General features: G+C 38.9%; 1 protein-coding gene across 5 annotated transcripts in view; it reads left to right on the top strand.

The window, feature by feature from the left end:
• Nucleotides 1–25962, top strand: part of washc5 (WASH complex subunit 5) — an 83730-nt gene that overhangs the window by 3359 nt on the left and 54409 nt on the right. For all 5 annotated transcript variants that reach the window (XM_088410759.1, XM_088410757.1, XM_088410756.1 and 2 more), the window contains exons 3-6: nucleotides 14545–14690; nucleotides 14802–14886; nucleotides 15078–15178; nucleotides 25554–25746. In XM_088410759.1, the coding sequence (XP_088266885.1) occupies nucleotides 14545–14690; nucleotides 14802–14886; nucleotides 15078–15178; nucleotides 25554–25746 (525 nt within the window). The remainder of the gene's footprint in view (nucleotides 1–14544; nucleotides 14691–14801; nucleotides 14887–15077; nucleotides 15179–25553; nucleotides 25747–25962) is intronic.

Raw genomic sequence — 25962 nt, 5'->3', positions numbered from 1 at the left:
AACGTAAACTCAAGTTAGTAATCTGACTCCAATTTGTGACCTTACCCAACTGCCACTCATCCAACAATTTGCTCGCTCGTTCTGCAATAGAAAGGTATCAGGAAGCCGGCATTTTCACACACGAGTGGATTTATTCCTAACACGCAGATCTAATACAAGCACCTGGGTCTCGGGTCCCTCTCAATACAGCCCTGTACGCCTCTGTTGCCACCAGCAGACGTACTCTCATCCGAGTTGCCCAGCAATGAGTTATACTACACAATATGCAAATGGCACATCAACAAAGGCATCCTGGCATTATTTTATTGGCTATGTGTATACTGCAGTTAACTTTAGCTTGCTCTCATTGGTCTTTCTTCCCCTGCAGAATCGCTTGCTTACTCCTCCTGGTTGTAGTTTTCCTCACAGTTGTTTCCCACCAGGTGCCTCTGGGTCATCTCGTCCCCGCGACTAGCACCGTTTGCTCTGAAACATTCCATTCTTAAACTCCCTTGCACCCAATATTGTTTTGTTCATTTTATTTTTTTACTTTCAACTGTTCAAAATATTCAGTGGCATCAGATCTATCTATACATATCTAGATGAAAAAACAAAACAAATAGCCCCTTCATTAGCAAAACTAACGATGTTGGAGGCATTTATATCAAAACAAAATATTTGTGGATAATTCTGTTTGACATAGTTAGAGCACTGCATATGTCAATAAGTCAAAGAAACATAATTTGTTTATGCATACCCAGTTTTTGACAAGGACATTTTTTCACTCAACACGACACATAACCATGTTTGGACAAAAAATGGCTCTGTTTTGAGGTGTCATAGGATTTTTTTGTTTGTTTTTGTTTTACTTTGAACTGCTCAAAAATTTCAGTGGCATCAAACCTATCAAACCTATACATATCTAGATGAAAAAATAAAAAACAAACATATAGCATTTATGGACAACTATGTATGTTTTATGTAAAAAAAAAAAAAAAGCAGCAAAATATGAGCAAAAAAATTGTCACGGATAAGCCGTGCTGGACAATAAGCAGGCAGGTAATAACATCAAATCTTTACGCAAAAAGACGGTATGTGAAGTTTACCTTTTTTTTTGATTGTTTTATTAGGGCCCGAGCAGCTACCGCTGCGAGAGCCCTCTTGTTTTTCTCCAGATTATTATTATTATTATTATTATTATTAGGGCCCGAGCAGCTACCGCTGCGAGAGCCCTCTTGTTTTTCTCCAGATTATTAGGGCCCGAGCAGCTACCGCTGCGAGAGCCCTCTTGTTTTTCTCCAGATTATTATTATTATTATTATTATTATTATTATTATTATTTACTGTGCAGCGCTTTTCCATTTTTGAGGGCCTAAACATGCACGAAAAGTCACCAAAATTTGCACATTTGTCGGGCCCGGTGAAAAATTGGATATTTTTGTGTTTTCCAAAACAATGCAAAAAAAATGGCTCTGCAGCGCCACCTAAGGTTGAAAAAGTGCACCTGGTCCCGGCCCGTTTGACCTAGAGCTACGAAAATTTTTAGGCATATATAGGAGCTAGAGACCTACAAAAAAGTCAGCGCGAGCCATGTGCTCAGATGTACAGAAAAAGAGTTATGAATTTTTGAATGTGCATTTTTGGCCCATTTTTGCACGTTTGCAGGTCCCAAACTGCTCCTTGTTTCTCCTAAACGCTTTACTCAATCGCCTTCAAATTTGCTGTGGTCCATATTCACACATAGGGGCACTAGTGGGCAAAATTTGGTGCAGATCCGCTGACATATATGATAGGGGCGTGGCTTCAAATTATGTGTTCAATTTTTCCTTCGCCAAGATTGACATAAACCTTAATAACTTTGTTGTACTAGCTTAAAAAAATCTAAAACTTCATAGACACATGGAAACTTATGTCTTTAACACCTTTGACAAAAGTTTTTTTAAATACCTACTAGCGCCGCCTAGTGGTTGATTAAAATGTTATTTTTTACACTTTCATGTATTGTGCTCAGTCTGTTTGAGTAAAACACATGAAAATTGGTCAGAATATCATTAAGACATGGAATATTAAGGTTTTAAAATTTTACGACATTTCGATAATGGGCGTAGTCTGCACGCCACCTCAAAGTCAGATGACTCGCCAAAACGAAAAAAGTGGCTGTAATTGGCCCCAAAATGGCCTTATGAGTGGAAAATAGCCTCTCACTCCCGGCCCGTTTGACCTAGAGCTCCAAAAATTTGTAGCCTTATGTAGGACCTCGAGCCCTACAAAAAAGTCAGCGCGAGCCATATGCTCAGATGTACAGAAAGAGAGTTATGAATTTTTGAATGTGCACTTTTGGCCCGTTTTTGCTCATTCGCAGGTCCCAAACTGCTCCTTTTTTCTCCCAAACGCTTGACTCGATCGCCTTCAAATTTGCTTTGATGTTTTATCTGACTGTGAGGCACAATTGTTCAAATTTTTGTGACGATCCGCCAACAAATATGTTGGGGGCGGGGCTTTATATTATGCCTTTGATGATTACTTTGCCACATGTGAAACAAACCTTTATAACTCAGCTTTACAAGCTTGGAAAAATCTGAAACTTCACAGACACATGGAAACTTAAGCCCTTAACACAAGTGTTTAAAAAAATCTTCAATTGCTTATAAGGCCATCTAGTGGCAAACAAAAATGTCAGTCTGATGTCTCGCAAAAACGAACAAAGTTGCTGTGTTTGGTCCCAGATAGTCTTATCTTTTCTAAACTTCATATATTTAATGAGTTTCCAATGCGGAATACACCTATCAACGTATTTTTTGTTATAGTGCGAGTGCCACCTAGTGGCAGCCAAAAATATAGCATTTTTTAAACGTTTTTATGTGTTTAGCTGAGCCCTTTGAAGTAATATCGCTGAAATTAAGTCTGAAAAGCCTCTAGACAGCCTTGCTGACCTTTACCAAATTTTACGAAGTTTCGATAATGGGCGTGGCCTCTACGACCATTTTCATTCCGAAGCTTTATCTGTCCAGTAAAAATTGCTGTAATTTGACCCAGATGATCTGATCTTCTCACAATTTCACACATTGGATGAAAATATTCTCCTGAACATATCGACAAAAATACATTCCAGTTTAAAGCTAGCGCCACCTAGTGGCTGCAAAAAATGTCATTAGTCGAAAGATTACAGTCAATCCTGTTTGGTTTGACCGACAGCTATGACACTTTGTAGGCAAATGAAGGACTGCAAGACCTACAAAAAAGTCAATAGAAGTGATGTGCTAGGATGTACAGAAAAATTGTTATGAATTTTTTCAATGTGCAGTTTTGTCCCATTCTTAGACGTTAGCTGGTCTCAAACTAGTGTCTTTTTCTCTTAAACGATTCACCCCATTACCTTCAACTTTGGCATGAATCATTATCCAACTGATGGACACACATAGTCCAAATATCGTGAAGATCTCTTGACATAAAATTTGGGGGCGGAGCTTCAAATTACTTTTAATATTTTCTTCGCCAAGAGTGACAAAAATCTTAATAACTCATCTATGACAGCTTGAAACCATCTGAAACTTTCCTGGGACTTTAAAAGTCATGCAATAATACAGCAATGTGATAAAATTTCTAATCATTTACAGCGCCACCCAGTGGCGGAGAAAAATCTCATTTTTTATACTTTTATGTACTGTGAAATGCCTGTTTGACTAAATGAACTAAAAAATGGTCAGAAAAGCTATGACACATTGGAACATTAAGGTTCTCAACTTTTATGACTTTTCATTAAAGGGCGTGGCCTCTATGCAAACTCAAAGTCTGATGTCTCCCCAAAACGGTGAAAGTTGCTGTAATTGGACCTAGATGATCTGATGTTTGCAAAACTTCATATATGGGATGGGAGTCCAATGTGAAACACACCTACAAGCCTATTTTTTATCATAGTACGAGCGCCACCTAGTGGCAGCAAAAAATATAGCAAATCCTTAATGTTTTTATGTACTCTGCTGAGCCCCTTGAAGTGATATCCCTTAAATGTTTTCTGAAAAGCCAGTGGCCATGCCTTATGCCCTCCACAAATCAGTACAATGTTTCGACAGTGGGTGTGGCCTATATGGCATTGAAAGTCACAAAATTGGAACAATAAAAGCTGCAGTAACTCCACCCACATTGTCCCACCTTGTCTAACTTTGACATATTTGGTAAGAGTCCTGCACTGAAGTCATCTACAACTACTTTTTCATCGTTATTAGTCCTTGTTCATACCCCGACCTGTTCATACCCCAACGTGCACAGGTCTGCGAGGGCCCTTTATAGCTGCTTGCAGCTCTAGTTATTATTATTATTATTATTTACTGTGCAGCGCTTTTCCATTTTTGAGGGCCTAAACATGCACGAAAAGTCACCAAAATTTGCACATTTGTCGGGCCCGGTGAAAAATTGGATATTTTTGTGTTTCCCAAAACAATGCAAAAAAAATGGCTCTGCAGCGCCACCTAAGGTTGAAAAAGTGCACCTGGTCCCGGCCCGTTTGAACTAGAGCTACGAAAATTTTTAGCCATATGTAGGACCTAGAGACCTACAAAAAAGTCAGCGTGAGCCATGTGCTCAGATGTACAGAAAAAGAGTTATGAATTTTTGAATGTGCATTTTTGGCCCATTTTTGCACGTTTGCAGGTCCCAAACTGCTCCTTGTTTCTCCTAAACGCTTTACTCAATCGCCTTCAAATTTGCTGTGGTCCATATTCACACATAGGGGCACAAGTGGGCAAAATTTGGTGCAGATCCGCTGACATATATGATAGGGGCGTGGCTTCAAATTATGTGTTCAATTTTTCCTTCGCCAAGAGGGACAAAAACCCTAATAACTTTGATGTACTAGCTTAAAAAAATCTAAAACTTCATAGACACATGGAAACTTATGTCTTTTAACACCTTTAAAAAAAGTTTTTTTCAATACCTACTAGCGCCGCCTAGTGGTTGATTAAAATGTCATTTTTTACAATTTCATGTATTGTGCTCAGTCTGTTTGAGTAAAACAAATGAAAATTGGTCAGAATATCATTAAGACATGGAATATTAAGGTTTAAAAATTTTACGACTTTTCGATAATGGGCGTAGTCTGCACGCCACCTCAAAGTCAGATGACTCGCCAAAACGAAAAAAGTGGCTGTAATTGGCCCCAAAATGGCCTTATGAGTGGAAAATAGCCTCTCACTCCCGGCCCGTTTGACCTAGAGATCCAAAAATTTGTAGCCTTATGTAGGACCTCAAGCCCTACAAAAAAGTCAGCGCGAGCCATGTGCTCAGATGTACAGAAAGAGAGTTATGAATTTTTGAATGTGCACTTTTGGCCAGTTTTTGCTCATTTGCAGGTCCCGAACTGCTCCTTTTTTCTCCCAAACGCTTGACCCGATCGACTTCAAATTTGCTGTGATGTTTTATCTGACTGTGAGGCACAATTGTTCAAATTTTTGTGATGATCCGCGATCAAATATGTTGGGGGCGGAGCTTTATAGTATGCCTTTGATGATTACTTTGCCACATGTGAAACAAACCTTTATAACTCAGCTTTACAAGCTTAGAAAAATCTGAAACTTCACAGACACATGGAGACTCAAGCCCTTAACACAAGTGTTTACAAAAATCTTCAATTGCTTATAAGGCCATCTAGTGGCAAACAAAAATGTCAGTCTGATGTCTCGCCAAAACGAACAAAGTTGCTGTGTTTGGTCCCAGATGGTCTTATCTTGTCTAAACTTAATATATTTGATGGGTTTCCAATGCGGAATACACCTATCAACGTATTTTTTGTTATAGTGCGAGCGCCACCTAGTGGCAGCCAAAAATATAGCATTTTTTAAACGTTTTTATGTGTTTAGCTGAGCCCTTCTAAGTAATATCGCTGAAATTAAGTCTGAAAAGCCTCTAGACAGCCTTGCTGACCTCCACCAAATTTTACGAAGTTTCGATAATGGGCGTGGCCTCTACGACCATTTTCATTCCGAAACTTTATCTGTCCAGTAAAAGTTGCTGTAATTTGACCCAGATGATCTGATCTTCTCACAATTTCACACATTGGATGAAAATATTCTCCTGAACATATCGACAAAAATATATTCCAGTTTACAGCTAGCGCCACCTAGTGGCTGCAAAAAATGTCATTAGTCGAAAGATTACAGTCAATCCTGTTTGGTTTGACCTACAGCTATGAAAATTTGTAGGCAAATGAAGGACTGCAAGGCCTACAAAAAAGTCAATAGAAGTGATGTGCTAGGATGTACAGAAAAATTGTTATGAATTTTTTTAATGTGCAGTTTTGTCCCATTCTTAGACATTAGCTGGTCTCAAACTAGTGCCTTTTTCTCTTAAACGATTCACCCCATTACCTTCAACTTTGGCATGAATCATTATCCAACTGAGGGGCACACATAGTCCAAATATCGTGAAGATCTCTTGACATAAAAGATGGGGGCGGAGCTTCAAATTATGTTTAATACTTCCTTTGCCAAGAGTGACAAAAATCTTAATATCTCAGCTATGAAAGCTTCAAACCATCTGAAACTTTCCTGGGCCTTTAAAAGTAATGCAATAATACAGCTATGTCATAAACTTTCAAATCATTTACAGCGCCACCCAGCGGCGGACAAAAATCTCATTTTTTATACTTTTATGTACTGTGAAATGCCTGTTTGACTAAAAGAACTCAAAAATGGTCAGAAAAGCTATGACACATTGGAACATTAAGGTTCTCAACTTTTATGATTTTTCAATAAAGGGCGTGGCCTCTATGCCAACTCACAATCCGATGTCTCGCGAAAACGGTAAAAGTTGCTGTAATTGGACCTAGACGATCTGGTATTTTTAAAACTTCGTATATGGGATGGGAGTCCAATGTGAAACACACCTAGGAGCCTATTTTTTATCATATTACGAGCGCCACCTAATGGCAGCAAAAAAAAAAAAAAGCAAATCCTTAACGTTTTTATGTACTCTGCTGAGCCCCTTGAAGTGATATCCCTTAAATGTTTTCTGAAAAGCCAGTGGCCATGCCTTATGCCCTCCACAAATCAGTACGATAATTCGAAAGTGGCTGTGGCCTATATGGCATTGAAAGTCACAAAATTGGAACAATAAAAGCTGCAGTAACTCCACCCACATTGTCCCACCTTGTCTAAATTTTACATATTTGGTAATAGTCCTGCACTGAAGGGATCTACAACTAATTTTTCATCATTCATAGTCCTTGTTCATAGCCCGACCTGTTCATACCCCAACGTGCACAGGTCTGCGAGGGCCCTTTATAGCTGCTTGCAGCTCTAGTTATTATTATTATTATTATTATTATTTACTGTGCAGCGCTTTTCCATTTTTGAGGGCCTAAACATGCACGAAAAGTCACCAAAATTTGCACATTTGTCGGGCCCGGTAAAAAATTTGAGATTTTTGTGTTTCCTAAAACAATGCAAAAAAAATGGCTCTGCAGCGCCACCTAAGGTCGAAAAAGTGCACTTGGTCCCGGCCCGTTTGACCTAGAGCTACGAAAATTTTTAGGCATATGTAGGACCTAGAGACCTACAAAAAAGTCAGCGCGAGCCATGTGCTCAGATGTACAGAAAAAGAGTTATGAATTTTTGAATGGGCATTTTTGGCCCATTTTTGCACGTTTGCAGGTCCCAAACTGCTCCTTGTTTCTCCTAAACGCTTTACTCAATCGCCATCAAATTTGCTGTGGTCCATATTCACACATAGGGGCACAACTGGGCAAAATTTCGTGCAGATCCGCTGACATATATGATAGGGGCGTGCCTTCAAATTATGTTTTCAATTTTTCCTTCGCCAAGAGGGACAAAAACCTTAATAACTTTGATGTACTAGCTTAAAAAAATCTCAAACTTCATAGACACATGGAAACTTATGTCTTTAACACCTTTGAAAAAAATTTTTTTTAATACCTACTAGCGCCGCCTAGTGGTTGATTAAAATGTCATTTTTTACACTTTCATGTATTGTGCTCAGTCTGTTTGAGTAAAACAAATGAAAATTGGTCAGAATATCAATAAGACATGGAATATTAAGGTATTAAAATTTTACGACTTTTCGATAATGGGCGTAGTCTGCACGCCACCTCAAAGTCAGATGACTTGCCAAAACGAAAAAAGTGGCTGTAATTGGCCCCAAAATGGCCTTATGAGTGGAAAATAGCCTCTCACTCCTGGCCCGTTTGACCTAGAGCTCCAAAAGTTTGTAGCCTTATGTAGGACCTCGAGCCCTACAAAAAAGTCAGCGCGAGCCATGTGCTCAGATGTACAGAAAGAGAGTTATGAATTTTTGAATGTGCACTTTTGGCCCGTTTTTGCTCATTTGCAGGTCCCGAACTGCTCCTTTTTTCTCCCAAACGCTTGACCCGATCGACTTCAAATTTGCTGTGATGTTTTATCTGACTGTCAGGCACAATTGTTCAAATTTTTGTGATGATCCGCCATCAAATATGTTGGGGGCGGGGCTTTACATTATGCCTTTGATGATTACTTTGCCACATGTGAAACAAACCTTTATAACTCAGCTTTACAAGCTTAGAAAAACCTGAAACTTCACAGACACATGGAGACTCAAGCCCTTAACACAAGTGTTTAAAAAAATATTCAATTGCTTATAAGGCCATCTAGTGGCAAACAAAAATGTCAGTCTGATGTCTCGCCAAAACGAACAAAGTTGCTGTGTTTGGTCCCAGATGGTCTTATCTTTTCTAAACTTCATATATTTGATGGGTGTCCAATGGGGAATACACATATCAACGTATTTTTTGTTATAGTGCGAGCGCCACCTAGTGGCAGCCAAAAATATAGCATTTTTTAAACGTTTTTAAGTGTTTAGCTGAGCCCTTTGAAGTGATATCGCTGAAATTAAGTCTGACAAGCCTCTAGACAGCCCTGCTGACCTCCACCAAATTTTACAAAGTTTCGATAATGGGCGTGGCCTCTACGACCATTTTCATTCCGAAGCTTTATCTGTCCAGTAAAAGTTGCTGTAATTTGACCCAGATGATCTGATCTTCTCACAATTCCACACATTGGATGAAAATATTCTCATGAATATATCGACAAAAATACATTCCAGTTTAAAGCTAGCGCCACCTAGTGGCTGCAAAAAATGTCATTAGTCGAAAGATTACAGTCAATCCTGTTTGGTTTGACCTACAGCTATGAAACTTTGTAGGCAAATGAAGGACTGCAAGACCTACAAAAAAGTCAATAGAAGTGATGTGCTAGGATGTACAGAAAAATTGTTAAGAATTTTTTTAATGTGCAGTTTTGTCCCATTCTTAGACATTAGCTGGTCTCAAACTAGTGCCTTTTTCTCTTAAACGATTCACCCCATTACCTTCAACTTTGGCATGAATCATTATCCAACTGAGGGGCACACATAGTCCAAATATCGTGAAGATCTCTTGACAGAAAAGATGGGGGCGGAGCTTCAAATTATGTTTAATACTTCCTTCGCCAAGAGTGACAAAAATGTTAATAACTCAGCTATGACAGCTTCAAACCATCTGAAACTTTCCTGGGACTTTAAAAGTCATGCAATAATACAGCTATGTGATAAACTTTCAAATCATTTACAGCGCCACCCAGTGGCGGACAAAAATCTCATTTTTTATACTTTTATGTACTGTGAAATGCCTGTTTGACTAAATGAACTAAAAAATGGTCAGAAAAGCTATGACACATTGGAACATTAAGGTTCTCAACTTTTATGACTTTTCATTAAAGGGCGTGGCCTCTATGCAAACTCAAAGTCTGATGTCTCCCCAAAACGGTGAAAGTTGCTGTAATTGGACCTAGATGATCTGATGTTTGCAAAACTTCATATATGGGATGGGAGTCCAATGTGAAACACACCTACAAGCCTATTTTTTATCATAGTACGAGCGCCACCTAGTGGCAGCAAAAAATATAGCAAATCCTTAATGTTTTTATGTACTCTGCTGAGCCCCTTGAAGTGATATCCCTTAAATGTTTTCTGAAAAGCCAGTGGCCATGCCTTATGCCCTCCAAAAATCAGTACGATGTTTCGACAGTGGGTGTGGCCTATATGGCATTGAAAGTCACTAAATTGGAACAATAAAAGCTGCAGTAACTCCACCCACATTGTCCCACCTTGTCTAAATTTTACATATTTGGTAAGAGTCCTGCACTGAAGTCATCTACAACTACTATTTCATTGTTCATGGTCCTTGTTCATACCCCGACCTGTTCATACCCCAACGTGCACAGGTCTGCGAGGGCCCTTTATAGCTGCTTGCAGCTCTAGTTATTATTATTATTACTTAAAAAAATCTAAAACTTCATAGACACATGGAAACTTATGTCTTTAACACCTTTAAAAAAAGTTTTTTTAAATACCTACTAGCGCCGTCTAGTGGTTGATTAAAATGTTATTTTTTACACTTTCATGTATTGTGCTCAGTCTGTTTGAGTAAAACAAAAGAAAATTGGTCAGAATATCATTAAGACATGGAATATTAAGGTTTTAAAATTTTACGACATTTCGATAATGGGCGTAGTCTGCACGCCACCTCAAAGTCAGATGACTCGCCAAAACGAAAAAAGTGGCTGTAATTGGCCCCAAAATGGCCTTATGAGTGGAAAATAGCCTCTCACTCCCGGCCTGTTTGACCTAGAGCTCCAAAAATTTGTAGCCTTATGTAGGACCTCGAGCCCTACAAAAAAGTCAACGCGAGCCATGTGCTCAGATGTACAGAAAGAGAGTTATGAATTTTTGAATGTGCACTTTTGGCCCGTTTTTGCTCATTTGCAGGTCCCGAACTGCTCCTTTTTTCTCCCAAACGCTTGACCCGATCGACTTCAAATTTGCTGTGATGTTTTATCTGACTGTGAGGCACAATTGTTCAAATTTTTGTGATGATCCGCCATCAAATATGTTGGGGGCGGGGCTTTATAATATGCCTTTGATGATTACTTTGCCACATGTGAAACAAACCTTTATAACTCAACTTTACAAGCTTGGAAAAATCTGAAACTTCACAGACACATGGAGACTCAAGCCCTTAACACAAGTGTTTAAAAAAATCTTCAATTACTTATAAGGCCATCTAGTGGCAAACAAAAATGTCAGTCTGATGTCTCGCCAAAACGAACAAAGTTGCTGTGTTTGGTCCCAGATGGTCTTATCTTCTCTAAACTTCATATGTTTGATGGGTTTCCAATGCGGAATACACCTATTAACGTATTTTTTTGTTATAGTGCGAGCATATATAGTGGAGCTTCAAATTATTTTTAATATTTCCTTCGCCAAGAGTGACAAAAATCTTAATAACTCAGCTATGACAGCTTCAAACCATCTGAAACTTTCCTGGGACTTTAAAAGTCATGCAATAATACAGCTATGTGATAAACTTTCAAATCATTTACAGCGCCACCCAGTGGCGGACAAAAATCTAATTTTTTAAACTTTTATGTACTGTGAAATGCCTGTTTGACTAAATGAACTCAAAAATGGTCAGAAAAGCTATGACACTTTGGAAAATTAAGGTTCTCAACATTTATGACTTTTCAATAAAGGGCGTGGCCTCTATGCCAACTCAAAATCTGATGTCTCACGAAAACGGTAAAAGTTGCTGTAATTGGACCTAGACGATCTGATATTTTTAAAACTTCATATATGGGATGGGAGTCCAATGTGAAACACACTTACGAGCCTATTTTTTATTATAGTACGAGCGCCACCTAGTGGCTGCAAAAAATATAGCAAATCCTTAACGTTTTTATGTACTCTGCTGAGCCCCTTGAAGTGATATCCCTTAAATGTTTTCTGAAAAGCCAGTGGCCATGCCTTATGCCCTCCACAAATCAGTACAATGTTTCGACAGTGGGTGTGGCCTATATGGCTTTGAAAGTCACAAAATTGGAACAAAAAAAGCTGCAGTAACTCCACCCACATTGTCCCACCTTGTCTAAATTTTACATATTTGGTAAGAGTCCTCCACTGAAGTCATCTACAACTCCTTTTTCATCGTTCATAGTCCTTGTTCATACCCCGACCTGTTCATACCCCAACGTGCACAGGTCTGCGAGGGCCCTTTATAGCTGCTTGCAGCTCTAGTTATTCTTCTTATTAGGGCCCGAGCAGCTACCGCTGCGAGAGCCCTCTTGTTTTTCTCCGGATTATTATTTTTATTAGGGCCCGAGCAGCTACCGCTGCGAGAGCCCTCTTGTTTTTCTCCGGATTATTATTATTATTATTATTATTATTATTATTATTAGGGCCCGAGCAGCTACCGCTGCGAGAACCCTCTTGTTTTTCTCCGGATTATTATTATTATTTACTGTGCAGCGCTTTTCCATTTTTGAGGGCCTAAACATGCACGAAAAGTCACCAAAATTTGCACATTTGTCGGGCCTGGTGAAAAATTGGATATTTTTGTGTTTCTCAAAACAATGCAAAAAAAATGGCTCTGCAGCGCCACCTAAGGTCGAAAAAGTGCACCTGGTCCCGGCCCGTTTGACCTAGAGCTACGAAAATTTTTAGGCATATGTAGGACCTAGAGACCTACAAAAAAGTCAGCGTGAGCCATGTGCTCAGATGTACAGAAAAAGAGTTATGAATTTTTGAATGTGCATTTTTGGCCCATTTTTGCACGTTTGCAGGTCCCAAACTGCTCCTTGTTTCTCCTAAATGCTTTACTCAATCGCCTTCAAATTTGCTGTGGTCCATATTCACACATAGGGGCACAAGTGGGCAAATTTTGGTGCAAATCCGCTGACATATATGATAGGGGCGTGGCTTCAAATTATGTGTTCAATTTTTCCTTTGCCAAGAGTGACATAAACCTTAATAACTTTGATGTACTAGCTTAAAAAAATCAAAAACTTCATAGATACATGGAAACTTATTTCTTTAACACCTTTAAAAAAGTTTTTTTAAATACCTACTAGCCAAACAGGTTTTAGTTTTGATCTGTGGGGAGGTGACACATTTTGCTTGAAAATAATTTCTAAAAAGCTTGTTGGCAGCGCAGAAGCATGGGAAGCTCTAAAATTTTCTGGTAAACAGCTCTGTGGTGGAGTAATACAACAAAACTTTCACTTTTAGAACCAATAACAGAAGCAACAAATTTGAAACCAACAATGATGGAATGAAATTGGTTTTCCCCTCAATAGACCACAGTAAAGGTATTCGATCCGATTCTATACTATTCTTCTTTCTTGACACCCACCTTTACATTGGTGGCATAGACAGATGAGCGAATAATGTATTTTTGATTATTCAATAATTTTCAGCAAAATGAAGTTTGTATATTTAAACAATTTTTTGGGACTTCCGATGAGCTCTCACGCCACACTATTATGCCACAGCACCCTTTTTGAGAATCACAAATGAAGCTCACAAGCTGTATCACTATCAACAAGAATAATTTTATGAAGATCAGCAATATTGTATTATGTACTACTGCTACAATAATTATAGCATATTTAAAGTCATTGCAATTGTTGGCTACACCTGTGGAGGCACAGACATTATTCATGTTTTGTAATATTTCTTAAAGGAAGCATGTGCTGGCTAAAGAGGAAAGGAAGACATTTTGGAATCAGTTGTGGATCAACATCTGTCTCTGCATTGTGTTTTAAGTATACAGTAATCCCTCGTTTATTGCGGGGGTTACGTTCAAAAAATAACACGCGCAAAGTGAAATCCATGAAGTAGCCAGCTTTATTTTTTTTTAATTATTTTACAATGCAATACTAAACAATAGAATAAAACCAAAAATCAAAACATATTTTAAAGCCCAAAATTTGTTTAAAACAATCATTTTAATATAGTAATACAAAGTTGGAAACATTGTCACTCACGTATTTCACAGTCCCAGCTATGCCTCTTCGTCCTGAACCCGCACATTGTTATTAGTAATGGTTAAGCTCTTTCTTTTTCTGGCCAAGAAGATTTTTATAAACGGATATGCCCGGACATCAAATTAAAGTGAAGCCTCTTATATCAAAACAATACACTTGAAATTTTAATTTATTATAAAAGAAATAAAAGTCAGATTTCCAAAGCTGCGCATTTCTCCGTTGCTGTTTGTGTGTCTACATAGTTTGTGCGTTTGCTCTCGGCACGCCTACGAGTCACGTGATCGGCTCCCAGAGACCAAGCTGTCAATCAATGTGCTTGCTAGTACGTTCGCACACAGCAGTTAGAGGAGAGACACACGAGAGACGAAAGCAAGCTTTTGGATCCTCTTGCCTTTTGTAATAAATTGACAAGTGAAAAACCAAAAGAGTAAAGCATCAATATTTTATTTCGAGACAACAGTAAAACCCATGAGCCATTCAGGATTCAGAGCACAATGCGCTGTAAAAAATATATATCCACACTGTAAAAATCCGTGACTCAGCGAACCCGTGAAAGATGAACCGCGATACAGCGAGGGATTACTCTACCTTCATATTGTAGTAACTGCCATTCATACCACACCATATTGAGTCAAATAACATTTGTACAAAACTGCTACTTGTTGTGCCTCTGATTCATGGACTACTTACCATACTTAATGCTTGTATTGTTTCTTAGGGCCCAGAATATTATGAGGGAAAGTTGGAGGCCAAACCTGACCTTCAGGACCTGGATGAAGAGTTTAGGGAAAACAACATTGAGATTCTTTCAAGATTCTATCTAGCTTTTGAGAGTGTCCACAAATACATTGTGGATCTAAATAGGTAAGGCTAGGTTAAGTTAGGCATTGATTTGTGCTTTATTACTGACGAATGACTAAGTTTAAATTTAGATATTAACAATTAATTATTTTGTTTTGTTTATCATCTCTCCAGATATTTGGATGATCTATATGAAGGTGTTTATATTCAGCAGACCCTTGAGACTGTGCTTCTCAATGAGGATGGAAAACAGCTACTGGTAAGGGACAACATGTAAAAACAATCTGGTTTAAAAGTCACTTTGCATTGATTTGTACTGAGTTCACCTCAAAGCCATTGTTGTATGCTATTGAGGATTGTATGCCATTGAATTGCAGTCTAATTTGCATAGAAATCTTTTCGAAAGACACTACTCCAAAGGTTTTTAAATGTTTTCTTTCCCACTCCCAGTGTGAGGCGCTCTATCTGTATGGTGTTATGTTGCTTGTTATCGACCAAAAAATTGAGGGCGATGTCCGAGAAAGGATGCTCGTTTCTTACTACAGATACAGGTAAATGTACGACACACACACACACACACACACACACACACACACACACACACACACACGAAAATAAATACAGAATTCTTATAGTGACTCAGTTTTCAGATCAATGCTTGACTCAAATAACAGCCGACTATACGTGGGTTGTATGAAAAGTTTTAAGCATCGATTTCTACACTAGGGTAGAAGTGCTTCAGTGACTTGGAGCAAGTATTCAGCCTTTGCAATAGACTATGTTGGAAAATAAATGTTCAAAAATCTTTTCTCCCTTTTAGATTTTCTTATGCCTAAAATTTTTCTTGCACCCTTCATATTTACTGCAAGTCGAGGTGGGTCATATTGACCTAGCTTATATTAGGGATGAGACACAAATACTATACCACGAGATGAGATGTCTCATAAGATTGAGTTTATGAGTGAGAAAAAGATGAGATTTTTACAAAATTTGTAATGTAAAATAATGCAATTTCCATTTTCAAAATGTTTTCTTTTTAAGTACACGAACTGCAAGGAAATTACAGTTCACGCATGCAATTGTAAACATAGCATAGAGTCCCACTTTTCATAGAGTAATTTTTCAGCTGCAGCTGAGATCTTTACTCTTACTGGATAGTTTAAGAATATAACTAGGGCCCGAGCAGTTACCGCTGCGAGAGCCCTCTTGTTTTTCTCCGGATTATTATTATTATTAGGGCCCGAGCAGCTACTGCTGCGAGAGCCCTCTTGTTTTTCTCCGGATTATTATTATTAGGGCCCGAGCAGCTACCGCTGCGAGAGCGCTCTTGTTTTTCTCCGGATTATTATTAGGGCCTGAGCAGCTACCGCTGCGAGAGCCCTCCTGTTTTTCTCCGGATTATTATTAGGGCCCGAGCAGCTACCGCTGCGAGAGCCCTCTTGTTTTTCTCCGGATTATTATTAGGGCCCGAGCAGCTACCGCTGCGAGAGCCCTCTTGTTTTTCTCCGGATTATTATTATTATTAGGGCCCGAGCAGCTACCGCTGCGAGAGCCCTCTTGTTTTTCTCCAGATTATTATTATTATTATTATTATTATTATTATTATTTACTGTGCAGCGCTTTTCCATTTTTGAGGGCCTAAACATGCACGAAAAGTCACCAAAATTTGCACATTTGTCGGGCCCGGTGAAAAATTGGATATTTTTGTATTTCCCAAAACAATGCAAAAAAAATGGCTCTGCAGCGCCACCTAAGGTCGAAAAAGTGCACCTGCTCCCGGCCCGTTTGACCTAGAGCTACGAAAAATTTTTGGCATATGTAGGACCTAGAGACCTACAAAAAAGTCAGCGCGAGCCATGTACTCAGATGTACAGAAAAAGAGTTATGAATTTTTGAATGTGCATTTTTGGCCCATTTTTGCACTTTTGCAGGTCCCAAACTGCTCCTTGTTTCTCCTAAACGCTTTACTCTATCGCCTTCAAATTTGCTGTGGTCCATATTCACACATAGGGGCACAAGTGGGCAAAATTTGGTGCAGATCCGCTGACATATATGATAGGGGCGTGGCTTCAAATTATATGTTCAATTTTTCCTTCGCCGAGAGAGACATAAACCTTAATAACTTTGATGTACTAGCTTAAAAAAATCTAAAACTTCATAGACACATGGAAACTTATGTCTTTAACACCTTTAAAAAAAAAATTTTTAAATACCTACTAGCGCCGCCTAGTGGTTGATTAAAATGTCATTTTTTACACTTTCATGTATTGTGCTCAGTCTGTTTGAGTAAAACAAATGAAAATTGGTCAGAATATCATTAAGACATGGAATATTAGGGTTTTAAAATTTTACGACTTTTCGATAATGGGCGTAGTCTGCACGCCACCTCAAAGTCAGATGACTCGCCAAAACGAAAAAAGTGGCTGTAATTGGCCCCAAAATGGCCTTATGAGTGGAAAATAGCCTCTCACTCCCGGCCCGTTTGACCTAGAGCTCTAAAAATTTGTAGCCTTATGTAGGACCTCGAGCCCTACAAAAAAGTCAGCGCGAGCCATATGCTCAGATGTACAGAAAGAGAGTTATGAATTTTTGAATGTGCACTTTTGGCCCGTTTTTGCTCATTTGCAGGTCCCGAACTGCTCCTTTTTTCTCCCAAACGCTTGACCCGATCGACTTCAAATTTGCTGTGATGTTTTATCTGACTGTGAGGCACAATTGTTCAAATTTTTGTGACGATCCGCCATCAAATTTGTTGGGGGCGGGGCTTCATATTATACCTTTGCTGTTTACTTTGCCACATGTGAAACAAACCTTTATAACTCAGCTTTACAAGCTTGGAAAAATCTGAAACTTCACAGACACATGGAGACTTAAGCCTTTAACACATGTGTTTAAAAATATCTTGAATTGCTTATAAGGCCACCTAGTGGCAAACAAAAATGTCAGTCTGATGTCTCGCAAAAATGAACAAAGTTGCTGTATTTTGACCCAGATAGTCTTTTCTTTTTTAAACTTCATATATTTGATGGGTTTCCAATGCGGAATACACCTATCATCGTATTTTTTGTTATAGTGCGAGCGCCACCTAGTGGCCGCCAAAAACATAGCATTTTTTAAACGTTTTTATTTTTTTAGCTGAGTCCTTTGAAGTAATATCGCTGAAATTAAGTCTGAAAAGCCTCTAGACAGCCTTGCTGACCTCCACCAAATTTTACGAAGTTTCGATAATGGGCGTGGCCTCTACGACCATTTTCATTCCGAAGCTTTATCTGTCCAGTAAAAGTTGCTGTAATTTGACCCAGATGATCTGATCTTCTCACAATTTCACACATTGGATGAAAATATTCTCCTGAACATATCGACAAAAATATATTCCAGTTTAAAGCTAGCGCCACCTAGTGGCTGCAAAAAATGTAATTAGTTGAAAGATTACAGTCAATCCTGTTTGGTTTGACTGACAGCTATGAAACTTTGTAGGCAAATGAAGGACTGCAAGACCTACAAAAATGTCAATAGAAGTGATGTGCTAGGATGTACAGAAAAATTGTTATGAATTTTTTCAATGTGCAGTTTTGTCCCATTCTTAGACGTTAGCTGGTCTCAAACTAGTGTCTTTTTCTCTTAAACCAATCACCCCATTACCTTTAACTTTGGCATGAATCATTATCCAACTGAGGGGCACACATAGGCCAAATATCGTGAAGATCTCTTGACATAAAAGATGGGGGCGGAGCTTCAAATTATGTTTAATACTTCCTTCGCCAAGAGTGACAAAAATCTTAATAACTCAGCTATGACAGCTTCAAACCATCTGAAACTTTCCTGGGACTTTAAACGTCATGCAATAATACAGCTATGTGATAAACTTTCAAATCATTTACAGCGCCACCCAGTGGCGGACAAAAATCTCATTTTTTATACTTTTATGTACTGTGAAATGCCTGTTTGACTAAATGAACTAAAAAATGGTCAGAAAAGTTATGACACATTGGAACATTAAGGTTCTCAACTTTTATGACTTTTCATTAAAGGGTGTGGCCTCTATGCAAACTCAAAGTCTGATGTCTCCCCAAAACGGTAAAAGTTGCTGTACTTGGACCTAGATGATCTGATGTTTGCAAAACTTCATATATGGGATGGGAGTCCAATGTGAAACACGCCTACAAGCCTATTTTTATCACAGTACGAGCGCCACCTAGTGGCAGCAAAAAATATAGCTAATCCTTAATGTTTTTATGTACTCTGCTGAGGCCCTTGAAGTGATATCCCTTAAATGTTTTCTGAAAAGCCAGTGGCCATGCCTTATGCCCTCCACAAATCAGTACGATGTTTCGACAGTGGGTGTGGCCTATATGGCATTGTAAGTCACAAAATTGGAACAATAAAAGCTGCAGTAACTCCACCCACATTGTCCCACCTTTTCTAAAAATTACATATTTGGTAAGAGTCCTGCACTGAAGTCATCTACAACTTCTTTTTCATCGTTCATAGTCCTTGTTCATACCCCGACCTGTTCATACCCCAACGTGCACAGGTCTGCGAGGGCCCTTTATAGCTGCTTGCAGCTCTAGTTATTATTATTATTATTATTATTATTAGGGCCCGAGCAGCTACCGCTGCGAGAGCCCTCTTGTTTTTCTCCGGATTATTATTATTAGCGCCCGAGCAGCTACCGCTGCGAGAGCCCTCTTGTTTTTCTCCGGATTATTATTATTATTATTATTAGGGCCCGAGCAGCTACCGCTGCGAGAGCCCTCTTGTTTTTCTCCGGATTATTAGGGCCCGAGCAGCTACCACTGCGAGAGCCCTCTTGTTTTTCTCCGGATTATTATTATTATTATTATTATTATTATTATTATTATTATTATTATTATTATTATTAGGGCCCGAGCAGCTACCGCTGCGAGAGCCCTCTTGTTTTTCTCCGGATTATTATTATTATTTACTGTGCAGCGCTTTTCCATTTTTGAGGGCCTAAACATGCACGAAAAGTCACCAAAATTTGCACATTTGTCGGGCCCGGTGAAAAATGTGATATTTTTGTGTTTCCCAAAAAAATGCAAAAAAAATGGCTCTGCAGCGCCACCTAAGGTCGAAAAAGTGCACCTGGTCCCGGCCCGTTTGACCTAGAGCTACGAAAATTTTTAGGCATATGTAGGACCTAGAGACCTACAAAAAAGTCAAGGTGAGCCATGTGCTCAGATGTACAGAAAAAGAGTTATGAATTTTTAAATGTGCATTTTTGGCCCATTTTTGCACGTTTGCAGGTCCCAAACTGCTCCTTGTTTCTCCTAAACGCTTTACTCAATCGCCTTCAAATTTGCTGTGGTCCATATTCACACATAGGGGCACAAGTGGGCAAATTTTGGTGCAAATCCGCTGACATATATGATAGGGGCGTGGCTTCAAATTATGTGTTCAATTTTTCCTTCGCCAAGAGGGACAAAAACCTTAATAACTTTGATGTACTTGCTTAAAAAAATCTAAAACTTCATAGACACATGGAAACTTATGTCTTTAACACCTTTGAAAAAAGTTTTTTTAAATACCTACTAGCGCCGCCTAGTGGTTGATTAAAATGTCATTTTTTACACTTTCATGTATTGTGCTCAGTTTGTTTGAGTAAAACAAATGAAAATTGGTCAGAATATCATTAAGACATGGAATATTAAGGTTTTAAAATTTTACGACTTTTCGATAATGGGCGTAGTCTGCATGCCACCTCAAAGTCAGATGACTCGCCAAAACGAAAAAAAGTGGCTGTAATTGGCCCCAAAATGGCCTTATGAGTGGAAAATCGCCTCTCACTCCCGGGCCGTTTGACCTAGAGCTTCAGAAATTTGTAGCCTTATGTAGGACCTCGAGCCCTACAAAAAAGTCAGCGCGAGCCATATGCTCAGATGTACAGAAAGAGAGTTACAAATTTTTGAATGTGCACTTTTGGCCCCTTTTTGCTCATTTGCAGGTCCTGAACTGTTTCTTTTTTCTCCTAAACGCTTGACCCGATCGACTTCAAATTTGCTGTGATGTTTTATCTGACTGTGCGGCCCAACTTTTTGTGACGATTCGCCATCAAATATGTTGGGGGCGGGGCTTTTTATTATGCCTTTGATGATTACTTTGCCACATGTGAAACAAACCTTTATAAGTCAGCTTTACAAGCTTGGAAAAATCTGAAACTTCACAGACACATGAAGACTTAAACCCTTAACACAAGTGTTTAAAAAAATCTTCAATTGCTTATAAGGCCATCTAGTGGCAAACAAAAATGTCAGTCTGATGTCTCGCCAAAACGAGTTGCTGTGTTTGGTCCCAGATGGTCTTATCTTTTCTAAACTTCATATATTTGATGGGTTTCCAATGCGGAATACACCTATCAACGTATTTTTTGTTATAGTGCCAGCGCCACCTAGTGGCAGCCAAAAATATAGCATTTTTTAAACGTTTTTATGTGTTTAGCTGAGCCCTTTGAAGTAATATCGCTGAAATTAAGTCTGAAAAGCCTCTAGACAGCCCTGCTGACCTCCACCAAATTTTACAAAGTTTCGATAATGGGCGTGGCCTCTACGACATTTTCATTCGGAAGCTTTATCTGTCCAGTAAAAGTTGCTGTAATTTGACCCAGATGATCTGATCTTCTCACAATTTCTCATATTGGATGAAAATATTCTCCTGAACATATCGACAAATATATATTCCAGTTTAAAGCTAGCGCCACCTAGTGGCTGCAAAAAATGTCATTAGTCGAAAGATTACAGTCAGTCCTGTTTGGTTTGACCTACAGCTATGAAACTTTGTAGGCAAATGAAGGACTGTAAGACCTACAAAAAAGTCAATAGAAGTGATCTGTTAGGATGTACAGAAAAATTGTTATGAATTTTTTTAATGTGCAGTTTTGTCCCATTCTTAGACATTAGCTGGTCTCAAACTAGTGCCTTTTTTTCTTAAACGATTCACCCCATTACCTTCAACTTTGGCATGAATCATTATCCAACTGAGGGGCACACACAGTCCAAATATCGTGAAGATCTCTTGACAGAAAAGATGGGGGCGGAGCTTCAAATTATGTTTAATATTTCCTTCACCAAGAGTGACAAAAATCTTAATAACTCAGCTGTGACATTTTCAAGCCATCTGAAACTTTCCTGGGACTTTAAAAGTCATGCAATAATACAGCTATGTGATAAACTTTCAAATCATTTACAGCGCCACCCAGTGGCGGACAAAAATCTCATTTTTTATACTTTTATGTACTGTGAAATGCCTGTTTGACTAAATGAACTCAAAAATGGTCAGAAAAGCTATGACACATTGGAACATTAAGGTTCGCAACTTTTATGACTTTTCATTAAAGGGCGTGGCCTCTATGCCAACTCAAAATCCGATGTCTCGCAAAAACGGTAAAATTTGCTGTAACTGGACCTAGACGATCTGATATTTTTAAAACTTCATATATGGGATGGGAGTCCAATGTGAAACACACCTACGAGCCTATTTTTTATCATAGTATGAGCGCCACCTAGTGGCAGCAAAAAATACAGCAAATCCTTAATGTTTTAATGTACTCTGCTGAGCCCCTTGAAGTGATATCCCTTAAATGTTTTCTGAAAAGCCAGTGGCCATGCCTTATGCCCCCCACAAATCAGTAAGATGTTTTGACAGTGGGTGTGGCCTATATGGCATTGAAAGTCACAAAATTGGAACAAAAAAGCTGCAGTAACTCCACCCACATTGTCCCGCCTTGTCTAAATTTTACATATTTGGTAAGAGTCCTGCACTGAAGTCATCTACAACTACTTTTTCATCGTTCATAGTCCTTGTTCATACCCCGACCTGTTCATACCCCAACGTGCACAGGTCTGCGAGGGCCCTTTATAGCTGCTTGCAGCTCTAGTTTCAGCTTGTTTTTGCTGTGGTTTAAGGCATTTTCTTCAGTGCTTACTAACTAATTTGTAATGTGAAAATAATAAGAGCACCCTGTTTTTCTCCTGTAAGGTTGCCGCTATGGAGTCTTGGTGTGCAGAAGGGGGTATTATTTAGGTTTCTTTTATTTGAAGCTTCAAAGACAGAGAACAATTTGTTCTCTTAGTTCTCTAAGAGAGTGTGAACGGACACGTAAAAGTGAGGATTCTTAATCGCTCATTGGGAGTGAACTGCCACAAGATGAAAACCAGACCTAAACACACAAAAGAAACAGTTCTCTGTTCAAGATGCTTATCAGTCAGCGGAGTGGAGTAAATTTACAACCCAAAGGGTGGCAAAAACCATAAAGAGTGAAATTGGGTGTCTTGAACTCGTTAATCTGTCAGGGTCAGCTTACCCAAGCTGCACAAATATTTCTCATGCATTGTTTAGTAAAAAGGTCTTTGTTAAAACAATGCCAGGTGTCCCATTTTAGAAGTACTCCTTCGTTTGTAAAATCAACAGTCAGTTGTGTCTTTCTCAAAAGAGATCAACAACCTGACCCAAATAAGACATACGTCTCTGTGAATCACTTTGTTCGAAGGCACAAAGAAAAAAGCCCACTGATCAACTACCCACAATGCAAAAATCACATCATTTTACAGTGCAGTAATTGAATCAAGCAAGAGTTGTTAATAAGCAGATCCCTGATGTCACGCTTAACATCCGAAGACCAACTCCTTTTTTGGGTTGACGGAAGTTGACAACAACACCCGGTGGTTGGACACAAATTTAGGATATACATACATGTATACATTTTCCTTTTTCCATTTTAAATATAACAAATAGAACTTAATTTAAATAAACTTGAGAAAACTATACATATCATCAAACCCTTGTGAGAATGTGGAGTTTGCTGGATAGACGTGAAGTCAACCGGATACTCCAGGTGCTCTCATCTCTTGAGCTTTTGCTGTGGTAGAAGGGAGTCTGTGTTAAACCCTGGAGGCCACCCACCGATGCCTTCAGCAACGGCTCGTCAGCCATGCCACTTCTGACACCAAATTGTCGTGGAATTTTTAAGAATTTATTCGGAATAGATGAAAAGTGTGGAAATTAAATTGTCTTGTGTTTAGCTTTCTTTTATTTGAATCTTCTAAGACACGAGTCTTAAGAGAACAGTCTGGTGTTTTCTAAGAGAGTGTGAAGGAACACATAAAAGTGAGGATTCTTATTCACTCATTAGGAGCAAACGCCAACCCAAAAGGAGGCAAAAACCATAAAGAGTGAAAGTGGGTGTCTTGAATTTGCTAACCTGTCAGGGTCACCTTAACCAAGCTGCACAATTATTTCTCATGCATGGTTTCGTGAAAAGGTCTTTGTTAAAACAATACCAGGTGGTCAGTGAGCAACAAAATGTTATACTAATATAGGCTAAATACTAATTTTCCACCACTCTATGTATACAGTGGGCCCCCGTGTTACGACACGGTTGGGGTTGGCGAATTTGTTGACGGGCAATCCAAACCTGTTGAATAGCTAATGCGTTTAGAACCCCAGGTAAAAACATCAAAATTGTAATATGTAATACATGTATAACATGTAATATACATGTATACAGTCAGAAAACATCATGAATAAAAAATATAGAAAGGATTTATTAACCTTTGGCTGCTACTTGTTACTCCATTTTGTTGTTGACCGAGGTCCATCCCCTGGCGAGGAAATTCTTGCCCTTAGAAGATTGCCGAGCGGTTACGGCCATGCTCACGAGCAAGGTTAACTATGCGTGCGCCTCCTTCGTAGTTTTTATTATCTCCTGCTTCATTTCTATTGTCATCATCCTCTTACTTCTTCCTTTCCCGCCACTAGCAATTTTAGAAGCCATGTCTAACAGATAAAGTTTGCAAAGTCTTCACAACACACCGGACCAGCTGTGCCATCAAGCTAGATGACGCCGGCCAATAGCATATCCGCATCTCCGTGACTGAGACTGGGACTGTAACCTTAATTGCCCAATAGCATATTGGCATCTCCTTGACTGAGACCGTGACTGTGACTTTATAAGACCAATAGCATATCGGCGTTTCCGTGTCATGCGAGAATAGTTAATTTGTTGACGCAGCAATGAAAATAAAATAGTGCGGACACACTGATCGGCATGTTAGATTGTTCGTAAGACGAAAGGTTTGTGCGTAAGAGGGGGACAAAAAAATGCTGCGGTCCACGTTCGTAAGATGAAAAGTTCGTAAAACAGGGAGTTCGTAAACCGGGGGTTCACTGTATGTATATATATATATATATATATATATATATATATATATATATATATATATAACGTGTATATTATTATATATTATATTATTATATACTATATTAAATATTATATATATTTTTTAGCAGCGGAATGAAACGCCACACTCACATTTGCAGCCAAATGGCTGTCGGGTGTGACACGAGTTTGCAAAATGTGGCATGACTTTATTAAATGAGGACAGGCCTTTTAAATTTCCTGCGCTATTTATCTTTGTGTGTCCTGCCGACTTTCCAGAATGGGCTGCATGGTAACGTCATGGCACAGCACGCCTTGGATGTAGTACGTATTTCTACAGAATCAGTAATGTTGTTTTTGGGACGTTGTAAATTGATTCAAATGAGAATCCCGATTCCTATCCGAATCGATTTTTTTGGCACACTCATACTTATACATTTGACCTATTACCGGCTCTGGGCGGGGTCCTCATTATCTGCAAAGTTGTCACTTCATGGGACCCTAGAAATCGCAAGGTTATTTAATCATTAGCATTGCATAGTGAGAGCAAACCATTTCCACTACTTAGGTCAATAATTTGTGACACTTGCAACCATACATGTGTGGACTGACAAATTGCATAGGCTTTTGAAAAAATGTGAAATTCACCACAATATGTGGTTTATTTGGTTTTGGCGCCATGTCAGCAATATTTTTTGCACTTATGAATAATTGCTTTGTTTGTAAATTACATGTACATATGATACCTTCAGTGCTACAAGATCTTCAGCTGACTCCAACCTGGATGACATCTGCAAACTCCTACGGAGCACTGGCTTCTCCAGCCAGCCTGGAACTCGACGGCCTGCCAACTACCCAGAGAGCTACTTTCAAAGGGTTCCCATTAGTGCCTCATTTATTAGTATGGTCATAGGAAGACTGCGCTCTGACGACATCTACAACCAAGTAAGAAGCACTTACCTGTAGAAGGAGTCTTCATTAGTTCCAGGATTTTTTACTGTGATATAATTGCTTAAAGTTGATTAAGTGCAATTTATAGATAATATGGCATGCAAAAAAAAAAAAAATCCTGAACTTCAATACCCACCATCATTTTGTTCTGTTGCCCTCCAGTAGGCTCAACTGGTCACTCTGGACAAAAGTGAACTGTCTTTCTCACAA

This window comes from Hippichthys cyanospilos, chromosome 3 (genome assembly GCF_059441005.1).
Source record: "Hippichthys cyanospilos isolate Australia breed blue-spotted pipefish chromosome 3, RoL_Hcya_1.0, whole genome shotgun sequence".
Classification (NCBI taxonomy): Eukaryota; Metazoa; Chordata; class Actinopteri; order Syngnathiformes; family Syngnathidae; genus Hippichthys; species Hippichthys cyanospilos.
Note: the sequence above shows the minus strand (reverse complement) of the source record. Positions and strands in the feature narration are given on the sequence as shown.